Consider the following 18,586-nt stretch of genomic DNA (forward strand, 5'->3'; position numbering starts at 1 on the left):
CCCCTCCGTTAATGGGAGGGTATGAATAAACGTGAGGACGACTGCAGACCAATTGCAGCATCTTAAGTCTGCATTTTTACTTCTATAAAGTCATCCTGAAGGAACAGGACAGACAATCGGACAGTGTCTCACCATGTGGCTTTGCTGAGACTGGGTGGCGCCATACATAGTGATGCCATTGGTCGGCGGTGCCAACTGCGGTGCGTCTGATTGGATAAAGCCTCGTCTGTCAATGAGACTAACGAGAGAAAAAGCAAAGATTAGACAAAGACATTGTTTGTGAGGATTCAGCAAATACTGTCACCAACAACCAAACACATAGAAGAGAATGAAAAACACAGAATAACACCATCAAACACATTCTTTGCCGCTACGAAAGGCTTTAAAGGTAAAGATGTAGAAATGAAATGCAACATACTTAGATCCAAGTCAATGTTACTGGAGATGGAAAGGATTACAATCGTGCAAATAAGCTTGTGTGCCAATTGTAAATAGTGAAACTAGCTGGGCGAAGAAGTAAGTTGTATACAAACTTCATTACTCAAGTCTTGACCATGAGGAAGATCGAGTGAGTGCAGACGCTCATTTTTTCCCTCACACAGACATTCGCACAAACACATAAAATCGCAACTTGGTAATAAATCACAGTGGTCCTGCAGTGGAGCAGTGGAGTGAATCATTGTTTCTGTCCCGACGTTAACGCTGCAGAACTCTGACGCAGCCGGTTAGACAACAACCTGCTGACCTTTGGTATGCGTATGCACATGTGTGTGGTCACGGTCTACATACAGTAATAGTGGCTATTTATTAGCCAGACAGAGGTTGATAACACAGAGAAGTCTCTACGTTTGTGGTGTTAAAGCGAGGTAATCGTTTAGTATTTGGACTGGGTTGGAATCAGTTAAAAAAAAAAAAAAGCGGTTTGCTAGAATCACAGAAATAAGCTCTGCAAATCTACTGCAGCAGCCTGTGGTTCTGGCAACAAAAGTCTGCAAATGCGTTTAGGAGCAAACGGGCATGAAAACATGTAGCTTGATGCATTTTAAAATGTGAGTCAAGGTCTTAGCAGGGAATTAAACATAAAAGGCTTTGCGTCTGAGTGTGCTCGTGTGAGAGGCAAGCGTTGCCTCGCCGAGTCCGAGGGTGAGGTGAAACATTCCTTTCTTAGTGGTGGAGCCAGCTGTGTGATGCCTGTGGCCACACAAACACACTCACATGCCCAGATGGCAGCCACCTGTGCATTGAGGACTCTCCTTTGCCACCCACTGGAGTCATTATTGGAGATTTATGGTTTGTGATGGCCAGAGCACAGAGCAGCCAGATAACACCCGTAGAATATTCCTAAAAGCCTCCATCACAGCCCTTCTTATACTTTGCATGTGTTTGTGTGCATCTATGTTTAGGGAGGCATTTGGTAAACTGGAGATTGTAGGTTTCTTGCACCATCTATTTGTGCTTCACGGTTCGATGAATTAAAAGCAAAAAGGCGGCGTTAAAGGCTCCAGAAGGGTTAAAGATATTTGTGACATCCTGACAATGTCACTTTGAGTGTCTTCAAAGTGGGTAAAGTGGCCTTTAAAGATAACAGCAGAGAGTGGGTATCTCTGTTCTGTGGGCACTCTGTTCTAACCGTGATAGAAGAAAAAGAAAGAGCAGCTTAAGTCGGAGGAATCGGCAGCTACAGTTTCACAGAATGAGCGACGTTGGGCAAAATGCTGAAGTGAAAGAAGCTGGGAGGTAATGTACGATGTGTACTGACATTTACAGTCACATGGACGTGAGAATGTTGCTGTGACAGCTGGCCTGTATTTTTTTTTTCTAAATCATATAAACAGAAAAAAAAAAAGAAGCATGAAATCTAATATATCAAGCCAACTTTGATCTGAAGACTTGGTTAAAATAGGCCTGAAATCCTTTCCACTCTTGCAGTATCTTTGCTATGTATAGAGAAACGGCTGCAGGCAGGCTCATTTCAAAGCAGCTCTTCACATCAAACACAGTCTTGACTAACAGTTCTATTTTAGCCTTTGGACAAAATGGAAAATTACAATGAGAGGGGGAAAAAAAAAGGAATAACAGGTGCTGTGACCTATTACCAAAAAAAAAAAAAGAATGGGTTTTACTCAGGGCATGGGATGATAGGGCATATGTCATCATCTGAGCATCTGGGACTGCATAAATCACCTCATAAAAAAAAAAAAAAATCACACGTGCACATTCACAGACGCGTCATACCTCGGTGGCAGGGGTCCACACAGCGCCGCGCAGCAGTTGGTGAATATATTGCCATGGCTGTACGGGTTGTAGTTGTCCTTCCCTCTTTTAGAAGACCACGAGCCTTTTATCTGAACGAGACCACACAGCGTTATGAGTCACGCCTTCGGTGGGACAGACAAATAACTCAAGCGTCGCTGATAAACAGAGCAAAGACTGCTGTTGGTGCATTGTGGTGCTAAAAGTGCTCGTGGCCAAGGCGGTGATAAAATCCACAACCTTGGGCGTTATAACCAACCGAGCTAACCATCCTTGCTGACACATGACTCTCTCTCCGGTCTGACGGAGGTGAAAAGGATTCAGGGCTCAAGCTGCGAGCACATGACCAGAGTGAGTAAGGTTCTGCTTCCCTTTGATATCTAGTATTGTGCAATGCAAAAGCTGGAAAGTACAATAACACAGAAACACACACAAAGATGATGCACTAAATTAATAATTATTAACATTAATAACACAGAGATAACACTAATGCTACTTCTAGGTCACTGAAAATTTAAAAGAAAACCTATTTTCAAACGCTTCATCACGAACAAACCTCCAACGTTTTTGAGTCATTTTAATAACACACACAAGATGCCTTGTGATTTCCTTGATGTCTCATTATTCTGCAGTGTACATTTTAGATTACGTTACATGTGGGGTGCTTTTCATCATCCTGTCTTATTGTTCCTCGTGACTCCTCTCCTCTCGCGACCTGGTTCCGATGTCATGAAGGATCTTTGAATTACCTGAATAGGCTTCTGGGGAAACTTAGACCACAGAAGAACAGAAGAAGCGTACGCTACGCGGAAGTCTTTTATCATATGTGTATAAATGCCGTACTTTTGTGGGTGTCGCTTTGATTTGACGGGCGATACGATGGGGCAGGACATCATAAGTAACTGGTGTCGCTTATGACTGACGCTGTGGAACAAAGGATTTCTCATTTGGCAGCTTCAGCTCCTTTGTTTTGTTATTTCTCTTCTACTTCTCGCATCCCTCTTTCGCAGAGGAAGAGATGCGAGTGAGGGGAAGTGAGGAGCCACGCTAGCATAATGAAAAGCACCCCTGGTACATTCCACTTCCTGTTCATACTCACGTCTTCGTTGGTGGTCTGGTTGGAGCTGATCAGGTAGGTATGGAAGCCTGAGAGGCCCACTATGGACCAGACAGAGAAGAAACACACCACCACCTCCAGCACGGTGACGCCATTAGGTCAAGGAACAATCCTCTGCTGTTGATTTAATTTAATCTATTCTTAAACTTAGTGCAACAGACAATAATATGAAAGCCCACGCACACAACCCAGACCCATATGGAGACAGCATGGACACAAAAAAAAATGCAGTTGTAGCAGCTAGCATATTGACCTACAGCCTGAGGGCTGTCCTCCTCTTGCCAATACTTCCTAGTTACCAGTTCATTTGGCTGGGACTGCAGAACACTGCTCATTTTCTCTGCTCCACATAAAGCACAAAGCACAGACACTGTTCAAGATGAATCCTTCTGCCATTACAAAAATGAACCACAGTAACCCATACCGCATGGACTACATCTTAGAATACGGTTTCTAAAGGAGCATCTTATTCATAAATTGACATACACATATCCAGACGCTACAAATCCACGGCTTAGTACAACAAGTAAGAGCCTGAGGGCGTACTGAGGAAAAAAAAAAAAAAAATACTTGGTGGGTCAGTAAATATTACATCCTCAAAGACCACAAGGCAGTCTGTACTGTACCAGAAAGATCAACAAAATACCCTCACTCTCCCATTTTCTCTCTTTTAATCTTCTTCTTTCTCTCTCTTCCCAATCTCTTCCTCCGTAGCAAGGACAAAACATGTCATCATTCTTCTAGTACAAAAGGACTGCTACGATAGTATCGACTGCAATTCCCCTTTATTAAAGCCCTGTAGGACACAGGACGTTATCAGCTTGGCTTGGCACACATTTCTCTGCCGGAGAGTTATCTCACTCAGCCATAGAGAGAAGGGCAGAAAGAGAGAGAGAGTCAGTGTCACAACCCTATGCTCCGAGCTTGATTTGTGGATTATGAATTGCATTGGGTATCATTTTGAGTTTATCAACTAATTGACATTCACTTAGGAGAATCTGGTTAAGTGAGAGAAGAATCCCAAATAATTCGAAGCCCTTCTTTCTACGTTGCCATAAAGAGTCATGAGGTGCTTTATTACCATCTTTGATTTAAAGGTGGAATAAAATTCAGGTTCAGTTTTCTTCCTACCGAACCTTATGTGCAAAAGCCTGCAGCAGAGGCAACATTAAACTTAAATTATGATGGCAACGATTTACAGTTAAAAGCCAAGGTCAAATGGTGTGAAACTAAACTCTGCTCCAGTGTCAAAATAAAACATTTTACTTACTTGGACTTGCCACGGTAAATATCTCTGGTGTTGTGTGAAGACATTAAGTCGACTTACAGTGTATTTGTAACATCTACAGCTTAAGACGTCCGGCACACGTCTGCTATCTATCGCATCAACACGCTCGCGCTCGTATCAAATCTCCCTCACGCAGCATCTCTGTAGAGGGAGAGGGGCAAGTTAAAGCCAGATGAAATTAAAGAGCGGCTAAATCAATCGACGGAGACAGAGCGCGACCTGCCTTCTTGCGTGCTGCGTTATCCCAACGGAACGGGATTATTCGGACACACACAAGTCATGCAACTAGTATGACTCTGCAGAAAAAAGGCAGCGGCAAAGGATCGAAATGAAACATGCAAAATAAGTTGAACCTACTGAATCAAACTGTTGGTTCTCACTCAAGTTAGTCAAGGTAAAAGGAATACAGTGGTAAAAAAAAAATATGGGATGACAAGAGTACGGCAAAAACACTCTTATAAACACACTAATAACATAAAATGCAAGTAAATGCAAAAGGATATCTGGCAGGGCTGTCTTTGAGCGCGTTGAGGAACCCGCTTCGATGGGACACTGCGACTGGAGACACAGACAGAGTTTCCATTAGACCACAGTGCAGTTGTGTTTACTCTTACATATCTCGTATAAAATCAGCATTAAACACCACCCGCCTAATGGGGAACTTGTATCAGATATGTAGTGCTGGCCGCTACCTGCTGCAGACACTTGGGTGAAGTTTGAGATGAACTGAGATAGGCTTGAGTGTGCCCACTTAAATTGGAATTTAACTTCCAAGTGTGGAGAGTAAGAGGACACAGCCAGAAGACCACAAACACAGGCTGGCCCGCTGTATGCGGCAGTAGGAGACATCTCTATAGCTCCCATTAGCCAGACGGAGTGGCTACTTATTCGCTTATTAGAAAGACGTGTCAATTTTAAACTGCTGTTTACAAAATAAATGTTGAGAAGCGCTGTAATTACCTCTGATCTTGGGCATTGTCGAGCAGGTTTTATCACTACTGTACTGTGGTGTCTCTAATATGCTCTGACGCCCGGTGGGACAAAAGATAATAATAAAAATCACGGAATTAAAACTCCTATGATGCCTTTTTGTCAAACCTGACAGCACTTGGACTCAACACAGCATGGCTACAATCAAAGGAAAGAGAACAGCTAAAAGAGTATTAATCATCACTACAAGCTAATCTTGACCCATATTTCTGTCCCCTGTGCAGCATTGATCCGCTGACTTGTCATTTAAACACACACACACACACACACACACTAATGGGGAGCCCAACAGTCCGCTGCCTGCTCCCAGCTGGAAAGATGGTAACAAGCCAGAACGCTGCAGCATTTCACGACGCCCACTTGCAACCTGCTGGCTCGAAACACACCAAGAACACAGTCAGGAGGAGTGTAAGTCTGTGCCATGCCTGAGAGCACATGTCCTTTTCTTTTTTTTTTTTTCTCCTTCTCTTCAGCTACTTACGTAAAATGATGTGCGTGATGGCGAAGGCGAAGATGAAGATGGTGAGGAAGGAGAGGGAGAGGATGAACATGTAGAAGAAACGGTAGTTCCTCCTTCCCACGCAGTTCCCCACCCAGGGACAGTGGTGGTCAAAACGCTCTGCATGGACAGACGCAGACAGACGGAGGGAGAGTAAAAGAGTTTATTCTGGACACAAGGACAAACGCCTACAAGTCTTTTATGCCATCGCATTGCTGCCACAGTGATGCATCCCCTGATTAAATATGAAGTCTTTGTCATGTGTTTGTTTAAAAAAATAAATAAATAAAAAAGATATCAGGTTAAGCAACAGTGGTTGAGAAATCATGCTTCCCCAGCAGAAGCCTAGTTGTGTAAACCGTGCTTTCTTAATTCTGGATTAAGACAACTGCATGATGTTTAAAAACAACTAGGTTACATCAGTGCACAAATCTAGAACTGTGGGAAATTAGGGGAAAGGGGAAACGTCCCTCTGGGTCTTGGCATAATAATATACACATTTTTCACATAGCACGAGCTGGCTATTTATATAAACTAGCTAATAAAAGTTCGAGGCCTGCCGACATGACTGTGTAAGGCTGAAAATCGCCCCGTGCCACTGTGGGACCGTTTGAGGTTGAGAGGGTGAAAGAAGCACTTTGCTGGGTCAACAGATAAAAGTGACGCCATTAAGACCTCAATCAAAGAGTGTTTGAAGACAAAGAGAGGCAGAGAAGTTAAAAGTGTTGTCAATACGCCGTAAAGATCATACAGATGAGAGAGACTGAGGCTTTCCAGTATGTTAAAACTGACACGAGTCTGATAGTCACCTTGGTGTTATTGTGCAGCACAGAGGAGGCTTTTTCATCCAAATCTGTGTTGTTTAAATGAATAAAATGCCTAAAAATAAGTAAATACTCCCATGTATTCAGTTTGAAGTGTTCAGATCTTTGAAAAAACATAATGTGCTATGCTTTCCAATTAAAATTAGTCTGTGGTATTTGATTCAGAGGAACTGCAAACAGCTCCAGCACACTTATCATTTGCCTGATTGCTCTGAGAATGGAGGACTTATTGTTAGGATTTAATCAGCCTCAACTCTGTCGTCCTATCTGAGTGTGAACTACTAGCTGTGCACAGTGGTAGCTACTTAACTAATTAATCAGAGCCATTATTTGTTTAGTGAGGGGAAATGACCTGCTTTTGTCTCCATTAGTCAATGCCTGGTTGAAATGTGTCGGGGAAACGGAGCCTTTAGTCAGACGGAGGGGGGAGTCAAATCTGATTATCGCAAAAGTGTGCCGGAGGTCATTAATATTAGATAATCAACGACACCAAAACAGCAGAAAAGACTTTAGATTCATGCCCGCTTTGTCTTTAGACATCAATGAAAACGTCAATGCAGGGATGTATTTTATTATGAAACTCGAAAAAAAGAGTAAAGTCCCTCCAAACGACACGAGTCTGGTTTTAACTAGTGATGCACGATATTAAAATTTCTGGCCGATACCGATATTAAGATTTCTGATATCGCCGATAACCAATATTATCGATGTCGATATTCAATTTTTGTTCACACTGATAAATGGGTAAACACTGAGAAACTATTCAGAAGAAGCCCAAATTAGAACACAGTCTTCTTTATTACAGAACAATAATAAAACATATTTAAACATATTTAGGAGCATTTAAGTAAAAACATCTGTGAAATAGCAGCAATATCAAATGTAGAGACGAAGACACTAATGTTAGACCATCATTGGCTACATTTGTTTACTGGACCGATACCAATATATCGAAAAAACATTAATATCGGCCGATATATCGTGCATCCCTAGTTTCAACTTTTTAGATCAATCGTACACTTCATGGATCACGAGGAGTTAAAGGAGTTTGAAACAGCAGCCAATAAAAGGTTTTGGCAGCTCAGTGGCACTATCCTTCTTATGATGATTGTAATTCAAAACTAAAAGCTTAAAACACAGCTCTTAAAGTTTAATAATGAGCTAATATATTCTTACTTAGGTGTCAATATTCTTTTGATGTGTTTTTTTTTTTACATAGCAATGCAATTTCCCCAAGGGAATCATTGAAGCTTTATCTAATGTCCTCTAACAGCACACAGCCCCATAATCACTCCTAAAATAAACCCCTGAAATCAGTATTTGTAACACTTACAGTTAGAATCTAAACACAAACAGTCAGATCTTCTTATGCTGCTGTGTACAGTGTGAAGGAAATAACAGAGCGTGACTTCAAGGGAACTGATGTGTGTGTGTGTGTGTGTATCATAATTCTGTGCTCTTATAAGCTTCTTCTATCACTCCCCAAGGGATAACCCTCTTAAAAAGGAAGTGACTCCACCATGTTCCTATCCTCTACATCCACCAGGGAGGGCCGATCCATTCTGTCTCCTAACTTATTTAAGAGCTTGTTATCCCCCTGGCTTTTACAGCACCAGAGGCACAGAGAGAGAGAGAGAGGCAGTGAAGTCAAGAGTCAGGGGGAACACTCGTGAATTTTTTTTTCATCGCCACCGTGATGCCCGTTTTCAGTTTAAGAGCAAATGCCAATCCAGTTTGCTGCTAATGCTGATCATTTTAGAGGTAGAGGCCATGGTTCAAAAAGTCCAGAAAATAAAATGTAAGTTCTTTTCGTCTTGGTCTATTTCCCTGCAGCAGTATTCCTGCAGATTATCTCAATGCTGGGTGGAGACGAAACGCTTTGAGAGTAGGCTGGAAAGTATTCTCATGAAAGAGACACCAGTTACGACGGACATTCATCAGCAGAGTTCATCCCTCCCACCCACCTGCCATCCGGACAGTCCAACTATGCGTCACTTTCTCCTTTTTTAACTTCCCCTCCCATCTGCGGTTCACATCTCCCAACTGTGATCAAAACATTGTGTTTAAACCTTCTAATCGAGGATCTATACTTTCAAAAATGACGCCGCTCTGTGTCAATGTTTGATTTGGAAAAAAGCATCTGCCGCCATTGTTCTGCTTTAAATAAATAACATTTATCTCATCTTGTGTTTTCAGAGCAACATAGCAACACAACTTCAAAGAGCGAGCCTCATTAGTCTCATTTCATAGTTTGATCGTGCACTTGAAATGTGCACAAAACCCACCTCTGTGTAACGACACACATAGCCTGTTTGCCAGAATGACTGCCCATCCATCTTTGTGTTCGGCTCCCAGTCTGTCTTCCTTCCTGCCAGCGTGCATCTGCTGCATCTGATTACCACCTCCTCATCTTTTTTTTTTTTTTTTCCCTGTGTTTACAACTTCCTCATCTTTGTCTCCCAGGTTTTCAGTCAGCTCCGCTTCTGACAGGAAAATAGACATTCAAAGGCAGAGCTGTCTCTGAAGAATGACGAGCACAAAAAACCCTGATGAGGAAGATGCAGACGTACCGGGTCTCTGAATCTCTGTCTCCATCTTTTAGTAATTGCCTTGCTGTGCTCTTCACTTTGTCCCCAGAGACTGAGCATGTGGCTGTGAAGAGCAGCAAAACTCAACCATTATGCTGCTCTTTTTTCCCCCCTCTTTCTATTGTTCTCACTGTAACTATTCCATCCCGGCTGTGTTTGGATGTTGATTCCTCCAGGCATACAGCGGTGTGTACTGTTTATTCCTTGTAGGTCTGCATCGCAAAAAGCAACATTTACCTTGGCTTGTGTTCTAATATACAGTCTTTGTAGAATCAGTATGAGCATGATTTGTCTGATTTCTGTGAATAGTGTGTGTGTGTGAGAGAGAGAGAGAGGTTGGGGGAAGGTAGGTGAACTCTGGCAGCATTTTATCACAGGAAATGTGCTATTTTTAAAAAGGCCTAAATACTAGCCATACTGCTGCTTGCCTATCATCAGATTAAGCTTTATAGATCTTTACCGAGCTTACTCTGGCCTTTTATTAAAACACATGAGCCAAAAACTGCTGACACCTACGTCTCAAGATCATGTAAACGTAAAAAAAAAACTCCCAACAACCGGAGACCGTCGTCATAACTCACCCACACAGTTGTCACAAAGGCTGCAATGGGAGGCACGTGGTGGTCTGAAGATCTTGCACGTGAAGCAATACTTCAGTTTGACTGTCTGGCCGTTGATGACCACCTCCTTGGTCCTGGGAGGAGGCCGGTAGCCGGTACCGCCGTTAGCTACATCTGTGGAGAGAGAGAGGGGAAAACAAAACAAGTGAGAATTCCAGTGGATAAACTGTTAACACATTATTAATGCAGAGCTCCCACACGCGCCGTTACCGTGTTCATGTGGTGATATTGGTGTACATGTGGTATGAATATTTCAGTGGCATAAAAATACTATTTATTCGGGAAACCTGTGTGTGGGATGTGGAGACTGAGAGTAAAATGCAGATTTAAAAAAAAAACAAGGAGCCTACGTTACGAATTGTGGCTTTAGTGGTAGTATTGTGTTGAAAGAACACAAGGAAACTACAGTAATCTAAGAGGTAATTAGCTACAACAGGAGAAAACTGACAAAGCAAGATTAGAAAGAAATTTAAATACTAAATAAATTCAGTACTACATGGCAAAAATATTTCAAAACACAATAAAAAATTTTTTTTTTAACAAAACAACACTAACATTTACAGCAGTGGTTTTCAAACTGGGGGTCGGGACCCCATGGTGGTCCCAAGATAATTTCAGGGGGTCGTCAGATCATTGTATAAAAATAAATAAAGCCCACATTCATCAAATAAATTTGTATTACGGCTGTCAAAATTAAAAGTGTATACTTCTTCCCACTCCTTTTTCGAACTTGTTAATATTATGATTTGATTATGCGACATTATTATTATTTTTTGTTCTTTTTAAAATGATTTTTTGTTTTTGTATTTTTTTCCCCTTTCAAATAAACTCAATTCATTCATTAATTGAAAAGAAAATCAACATGTTGATGTAAAGAGATTAATCTGTGGAGTTAACACATTCATTTTTAACGCATTAATGCATAAACAACAAAGTTATTACTCATGCCACATTAAAAATTCAAATTGGGGGATCACAAACACAAACTTATCTTGAGGGTTGTGGCTCAAACTGTTTGAGAACCACTGATTTAGACTATAAACTTTTTATTTTACACCCTATCAAATGTTTTTTTCTCTTTACTGGTGCAGCACTACTCCGATAATAACCTCTACTTTACATATTGGACGACTAACGCAGCTCCAACAACAAAGAGCAGTTAATAATTGTGTGAAGGGTATAGATTTTACTAATGGCTGGCAGATCTACACCGGCAGTGCACTGGGATAAATATCACGCTGCTTTCAAAACCTTTTGAAAATGGAAATAGTAAAATCAGCCACCTGAGACGCCACAAAAGGCGCAGATAATACACGTCTTTGTGTGTGTAGGATGAGTCAGTATTATCCACTCGATTTTACTGTCTAGAAGCAATGTGTTCGGGTTGTCTGGTTTAATTTGTCTCGAGATGGATGCACCTCAACGAGGCTATGATTAAATAAAAATCTTCACTGATCTGCTGCTATCTTAAGCTCTGGTAAAAAGGTACATGTCATGATAGGAGAAGCTTAAAAAGGTTAGAACACGGACAACCCACACAGCTCATTAATTTTAATTAGCTCCACCATTTTAGCTCCTTTGTGCGAGCTATACAGCCTCTGCGGGTCAAACTTGACAACCAGAACCAATCTTTTGCGTGGCTGACAGAACACGCTAAAACCATCAAGTCGTGTCTTTTTCTGCATAAAATGAAATCAGCTGTTACGGTGACTTAAAACTGCAACCGAGTTCACTGAACAACACAAGTCTGGAACTCAACATGCACTTAACACCGCAATCCTCAGACTGGGATGAAAAGAAGAAGAAGAAGTAGAAATGGTGGCAAATTGCACTGAGTGGCTTTTGGTGGAGTAAGACAGCAGTGATGACGGGCTAAACGGTAATGATGGGAGCAATGATAGTGATTTTCAAGCCATAAAAGGTAAAGCCTGTATCCTATTATTGCGGTGCTTGCTTTGAGCACTCTCACGCATGCTGGGAGTAGAAGATAGTGTGTGTAGGAAGATCATTTTGAGATCATTTACACAGAGGCCTGAAGCATTGCTAACAGAGTGGTATGTATGTGTGTTAGTGGTGGTGGGGGGTTTGTGGGGACTGAGAGGTTTGTGTGGGTGTTTGACATTTCTAAAGCAGAGCAGAGGAAACGCAGCCTGTGAGTTCTTTTTTTTTCTATTGAATTCGTCTCTATTGTGATCAATGCCTACAGAGCGCTCCACTCTCTTCGTACTCCTTCTGTCCCTCTGCCCTCGCAGCACAGCGCATTGATGGAGGCAGAAACGAGAGGGAGCGCCAGAACAATTGGGAGCACAATTCAGGTTCCGCCGTGTTAAAATCTCCAGGAGACGCTCCATTGTTACGGTGCTCATTGCGCAGTAAAATCTACAGTAATATTAGCTCCTGTCAGGTAAAATAAAGCGCTATGACAACCAACTTGTGAAGCATCAGAGGAACCTGTGTGTTCTGAGATCTCTAAGCGACATTGGGAGGTAGAGAAAGATGCATATTGGCATATTTATGTCATATCAAACAGAGTAATTAAAAGATGCTGACGGAGGAGATAAAACTCAACAGTAGCTCTCAATAATCATATCAGGTAATTAACACCCTGAACCCCAAAAACCTGCCAGCAGGTTTGAAACGCATGTTATTCCTAAATGTCACTATTTATCATAGCCAGAAACTGAAACAAGAAGAATTTCACTTCTTCAACAGTCCTTGAACTTTCGGTTTTGGTGAGAACAAAACAAACATATCTGAGCTGGAAATCAGGACATTTCATCATTCTGAATGTCTCATTTCTGAAGAAAAACCAAAAAACAAACATCTGCAGTAATTAGATTTTGCAAAAAAAAAAAACAACCCTAAAACTGAGAAGCAATGACCAACAGTCACACAACAAAAGTTTGAGTCCTTTTTGGCTGAACTGCAGACTGTGTTGACACCAAGCAGAGACAAGCATGGAAATAATGTAAAAATGCATCCATAGTGTGCAGAGCCACCATGTTTTTCAACTGTTAGTAACAACTGTGGGCACTTGGAGAAAGCTTGCACATGTTGATTCCATAGTTTAAATATAAATATCTATATTTTTGTATGATTATAATCATTCTAACTTTGCTGTTCTGCACAAAACCCATTTTGGAGCTCTCCTTACTTCTGATGATGGTCGTACTATTTCCAAAGAGGTGCAGGACTTTATACTTCAGAGAAAACTGAGCACATAAAGAGTAAAATGAGTGACATGAGAGAACAACGCCCACGAGTTGCTTTGAGGGGTCCAGGGGGATAAACACAGTTTTGTGTGCGTCGGCCTCACTTGTTAATGAACAGTTAATACGACACACTAACATGATCCAACTTAGGTTTCTATGGCTACGAGACCAGCAACAGGAGTAACGAGCATGAAATAATGCATGAAGATTTCCAAGCCAATAATGGGTTTTCCCATTCATTGCATACCGCCGACATACTATGAATACAAAATAAGGCAACACAATCAGTTGTGGCAGCAGACATGTGGCACCACTCATACAGTCTCGGTGACTTGCAGACCAACAGTACAACAACCCTTACATCAGTCTTCAGAACGGATTTTAATAATTTATGTAGATACATATTTTTTTGGGGGGGGCTTTTGACTTTATTTAGAGCAGTCGAGAGACTGGAAAGAGGGGAAAGGAATAGGGAGAGACCTGCAGTAAAGGGACGTGAGCGGGATTCGAACCCACGACCACTGTGTCAGGGAAATATAGCCCCTGTTTACTGGTCGCCCGCTCAACTAGGTGAGCTGTAAGGGCGCCCAGGATTTTTATTTTAAATGTATAGAATGCTTTTCTTACTGTAGGCTCAAACTCTTCTAAAATTGTAGAAAAAGAAACAACATTATATCATATAATTCAATCTAATACACTGACAATGTATAGTACAAGTTTATAACAGTCAGTTTCTGACCTTCTCCATGCGGGCAACAATAAAAAAGCAATACTATGACATTTAAAATCAGTAAAAAATGATGTTATTGTTCACTCTCTGGGGGACAAAAACATGACAAGGTAGGATCAGTTCAACAGCTCATCAAACTCTGGTTTTAAAGTTTGTTGTAGAGTTGAATCAGTACATTTAGGGATGAACAAAAATGAAACTATATCATCTTCTCATATAGGGCTGCAAGGTGGAGCGGTGGTTAGCACCGTTGCCTCGCAGCAAGAAGGTCGCCGGTTTGCGTCCCGGTGAGGACACCTGGGATCTTTCTGCATGGAGTTTGCATGTTCTCCCCGTGCAGCGTGGGTTCTCTCCGGGTTCTACGGCTTCCTCCCACACAGTCCGAAAACATGTTGAGGTTAACTGGTGATTCTAAATTGTCCGTAGGTGTGAATGTGAGCGTGCTTGGCTGTCTGTCTCTAAGTGTAGCCCTGTGATAGACTGGCGAACTGTCCAAGGTGTCCCCTGCCTTCACCCTGAGTCAGCGGGGATAGACTCAAGCCCCCCACGACCCTAGTGAGGATTAAGCGGTGTATAGATAATGGATGGATCTTCTCATATGCAAAAGTCATAACCGTGATTCTGAATTGCATTATACTGTACACATGTTTCTATTAATGTCCACGCCTGTGTAGATGTTTTTTAAAAAGCGGCCTAACTCTTTCAACTTGAGAGCTTTTCTACCGTCTAGCCGTCTCAAAAGCAGTAGAAAATTAATGGTATGAAATTAGCTAGTTTCTCGCAGGTGTTTATGCGGAGACAACAAAAACAACAATTTACTCACAGCCCAGCCTTAAATACCTGCCTCTAAATACCACTGTCTCTGTAAATCAGAGCGCGGTCATACCATTAGTGCACCTCGACCAGTCCATCAACATTCACTACGCTTGTTCACAGAAGCCTGCAGTAAAGTAGTAGTGTGTGTGTGTGTGTGTGTGTGAGCGAGCGAGGGTGTCAAAGTCGCTTTTTTGCTGAACAAAGCTATTTGTACACTTAGCCGTCCTGGCAGCCAAAGCTTAGCCTTGCATCAGTGTCTAGTGGGAGATCCCTCAGAGAGATAGGCCAGGACTAAGAGCTTGAAGCTAGAAAATAAGGCCAGGTACACTGGAAAGTGATGTAACACAACACGCATACATACACACACACACACTCGGGTGTACCCGCTCGCACACGCAAAGTTAAATGAGGGTTCAATGTCAGCCAAACTGTGCTACGTGTTGCCTGGTGAGGTATAAAGAGAAACTAATTGCTATCCCACTGTGTAGGTAGAGGAGAGAAAACTAAAGCCTTCGCTTCCGCTGGTGGAAAAGTGGACTGGAAAACACACTGTATTACTGACCTTAAATTGACAGCCAGTGTGTAAAAATTCTGTTCAATTAAGCAGCTGGAAAGATAAAAACCGTTTCAAGCACGCTATGAAAGTGCAAATAAAAAAAATGTCTTTTACCTCTTTCAAGTAACACACGCGACTTTTTCCAATTAAGAATGTTTAAAAGGAAGTCTGTCTTTCTAAATGCCACGTGCTGTTTACAGACAGATGTGCACGTAGACCACAGATGGTGTTAAAAAGTCGCTTTACAAACCATTAAATGGAGCATAAGCCCACGTGGTGTCTATTGGAAACAAGGTGGAAAGTGAAAGTTGAGCTACTTTACGGTTTGTTGGATTTTTTGACGACGCACACCTTTAATGGGCCTCGTGCTGTAGTTTCAAAAAGTCATATATGTAATACGTGATAGAAAAGATGCTATCTCAGTTTCACTTGTCAGCATGGGGGTGAAAAAATATTCAGAAATTAGAAATCATGCAGCAGTAAAACAACACTAGATACAAAGGCGCATTACTTTTAAATCCACATCCATAAATGCTCACTTTCATTGTCATTCCTTTTAAATCTTACTCAGATATTATCCTATTTAAATGTCTGTTTTCATTGTTCTCATGAAAGGAAATTAACATAATGCCATTAAAAACTGAGTCAAAAGTTCAGAATAACAAAACGATGCCTGAAAAGAGCTACTGCAATTAATTTCCAAAACAAGCACATGCGTTGGGTAGGTGTTGTGCTCAACTATAGACTCACACTTAAAAACTGAAAATCATTAACCTAGAATTATAAATAGCAGTCGGTATTGTGGGTGCATTTATCTGCCGTTATTGGGAGCCTGAGGTAAGGCAGTAAGGGAGTGTGTAGAAGAATAGTTTACAAGTACATGGAAGCACAGAACAACTGTCTGCCGCTGTTTTGTTTACAAGTACAGTAAATCCAATGAGATCTAAGAAGAATAATGCATGCTGTGGAAGTCCTGATTTTTAAATTTATCCAGTGAAAAGATGCAATTTCATTCAAGGAAGTTACTCTGATCTTGACTAATGTTGGTATTGTGAAGTGCAATCGTCTTGTTTGACCTTGGTTCGAAGCGAGACTAAAAAAGTCACACCTGACACACAGTTAAACATCAGAGTGACTCTTTTTCAAGATAAAACTACTAAAAAAAAAAAACAAAAAACAAGAGCTGCACAGCAAAGGAAAATATTAATATTTTGGCTGTTCCCCTCCAGTCTTGGACCAATAAGATATCGCGTAATATTTTGCACAGTATAAAGCTTTGCTGGACGCATTAAAAAAATACCATGCAGTGTTTTTCTGAGAAGATTTTTGATGTCTGTTGGCTGCACCAATCTGCATTTGATGGTTTGCCGCTGAGCGTAACGTCTGATGTGGCCACGCTGCACATAAACCAGCTGCATTACTATAGGGCTACAGTGTGTGCAAAACAAAGCGCTGTTTTCTATTTTATTCTTGTCAGATGTGCGACTCCATGGTTACCGTCGAATATCCCATTTATTCAACGTTTTTTTCCAACGACTTGATTTGGTTTGAACTGTTTCCAACACTGTGGAAAACATAAAGTCCGTCATACTTAGCAGGTACCATGGACTTACAGTTAGAATTTCAATTAAATCAATTTGTTCAATTTAGTAAATCTACTTTGTAAACTGAAATAAGGAGTGGAAGTAACTCCACAACATGAAAACAATCCTGAAGTGCTTTCTACCCACAACAAGGAACTCTTGGGCTGAAAGTCCTCGGCTTCAGACTTTGTATTTGTCTCATCAGTGAGCAGAGAAAGGCCTCAGCCAAGGCCATGAAGACTCAGCTCAGTAGTTTGGCTACAGAGATGTGACATCTGTCTGAGTGAAAGATGATAATGACGAAGAAGGCACGGTCACGCATTGGACAAGGCTACAGTATATCAGTATAGTACAAGGAGGCAGTGCTGCTGCTTCGCTCTGGACTTCTGACTGAATAACAAAGCACCATGAAACGACACGAGACAACTCAGAGTTAAAGCCATCATCGGTCATTTGTTGGTGCCTTTACTTTGACCTAAACTAATCGATACAAACCATTCTGTATGTATGATTGCACTAAATTTAAAAGTAGGTATGTGTCTGTATGAGTGAGAGCGAGGATGATCAGCACACTGGGTCAATCCAGGCCAGTCTACTTACTACACAACAAGTTTGTTTTCCACTGTTAGTCATTTTCTTTCCTCGTCTGTGCTCCAGTAAAGCAGCTCTACATCGACAGCTCTACTCCTGTGCATCTCATCTCATCACTTCTTTATCTGTCTTTTTAATGCCCATCGTAGATCTGTGGACGCACAAACCGTAAAGAAAGACGGAGAATAGAAAAAACAGCTATTTTGCTTCAGGCACTTTGAAGGCGATAAAAAGCCTCTTTATGCCACACATGGTCAAAATGACATAAATGGCAGATTGTAAAAGATGCTGTGTCTATAAACTTGCGTCTCGGTTATATAACACCGTCCTGGATGTTGGGGGTTGTGCAAGCAGACGCCACATGAAGAGAGCTTCACTTCAGCAAGGAAATAAAAGATACCGTTTCATACTTTTGAAAATAGGAACCACCTGATGCTGACACTTTAATAGCCCGCGGGGGATTAAACACAAATGGTAAAATATAGGGAGACACTGTCAGATTATGCCAATTATGTTTGTTTCAATCTCTCTGCTCTTCGACTGATTTCCAAGCAGAACTCTGTCAAACTGTTCCTCCTTTACCAACACAGCCCTCCATCGGGCACGAGAGAGAACAGTGTGTGGTGCAAGCAATACATAAATGCAGAAGTTGAGATGTCAAGTGGCTTCTTTCCACAGGCTGCACACCTATTACTTATTATTCAGCCAATAACAATGAAGTTAAACATGAATGTGACCTCGAGTGGTTGGCCTCACAGAGCGGGGAGACGACGGAGGAAGTGAGTCACAGCCGCGGTCTGAGCACCAGCATGAATTATGACTGGACTGTCATTCAGAACAAGGTATCTGTTTATTCTTTCCTACAACAGGACGGACGCCGCAGCACCGACAAACAACCAAACACGCTGTTATTTTAACA

The 18,586-nt window shown here is 41.6% G+C and overlaps 1 protein-coding gene across 1 annotated transcript in view; it reads right to left on the minus strand.

Annotated features, from left to right (window-relative positions):
• Nucleotides 1–132: 132 nt before the first annotated feature.
• Nucleotides 133–18,586, minus strand: part of LOC103368033 (probable palmitoyltransferase ZDHHC14) — a gene marked incomplete at its 3' end in the record, with an annotated part of 44,502 nt that continues 26,048 nt past the window's right edge. The window contains exons 4-9 of the mRNA XM_008296267.1: nucleotides 10,141–10,293; nucleotides 6,130–6,267; nucleotides 5,162–5,216; nucleotides 3,353–3,455; nucleotides 2,236–2,345; nucleotides 133–238 (exon numbers count right to left, since the gene is read on the minus strand). Of these exons, the coding sequence (XP_008294489.1) occupies nucleotides 133–238; nucleotides 2,236–2,345; nucleotides 3,353–3,455; nucleotides 5,162–5,216; nucleotides 6,130–6,267; nucleotides 10,141–10,293 (665 nt within the window). The remainder of the gene's footprint in view (nucleotides 239–2,235; nucleotides 2,346–3,352; nucleotides 3,456–5,161; nucleotides 5,217–6,129; nucleotides 6,268–10,140; nucleotides 10,294–18,586) is intronic.

The sequence above is a fragment of the Stegastes partitus genome, unplaced genomic scaffold (genome assembly GCF_000690725.1).
Source record: "Stegastes partitus isolate 25-593 unplaced genomic scaffold, Stegastes_partitus-1.0.2 Scaffold1115, whole genome shotgun sequence".
In the NCBI taxonomy this organism is placed as follows: domain Eukaryota; kingdom Metazoa; phylum Chordata; class Actinopteri; family Pomacentridae; genus Stegastes; species Stegastes partitus.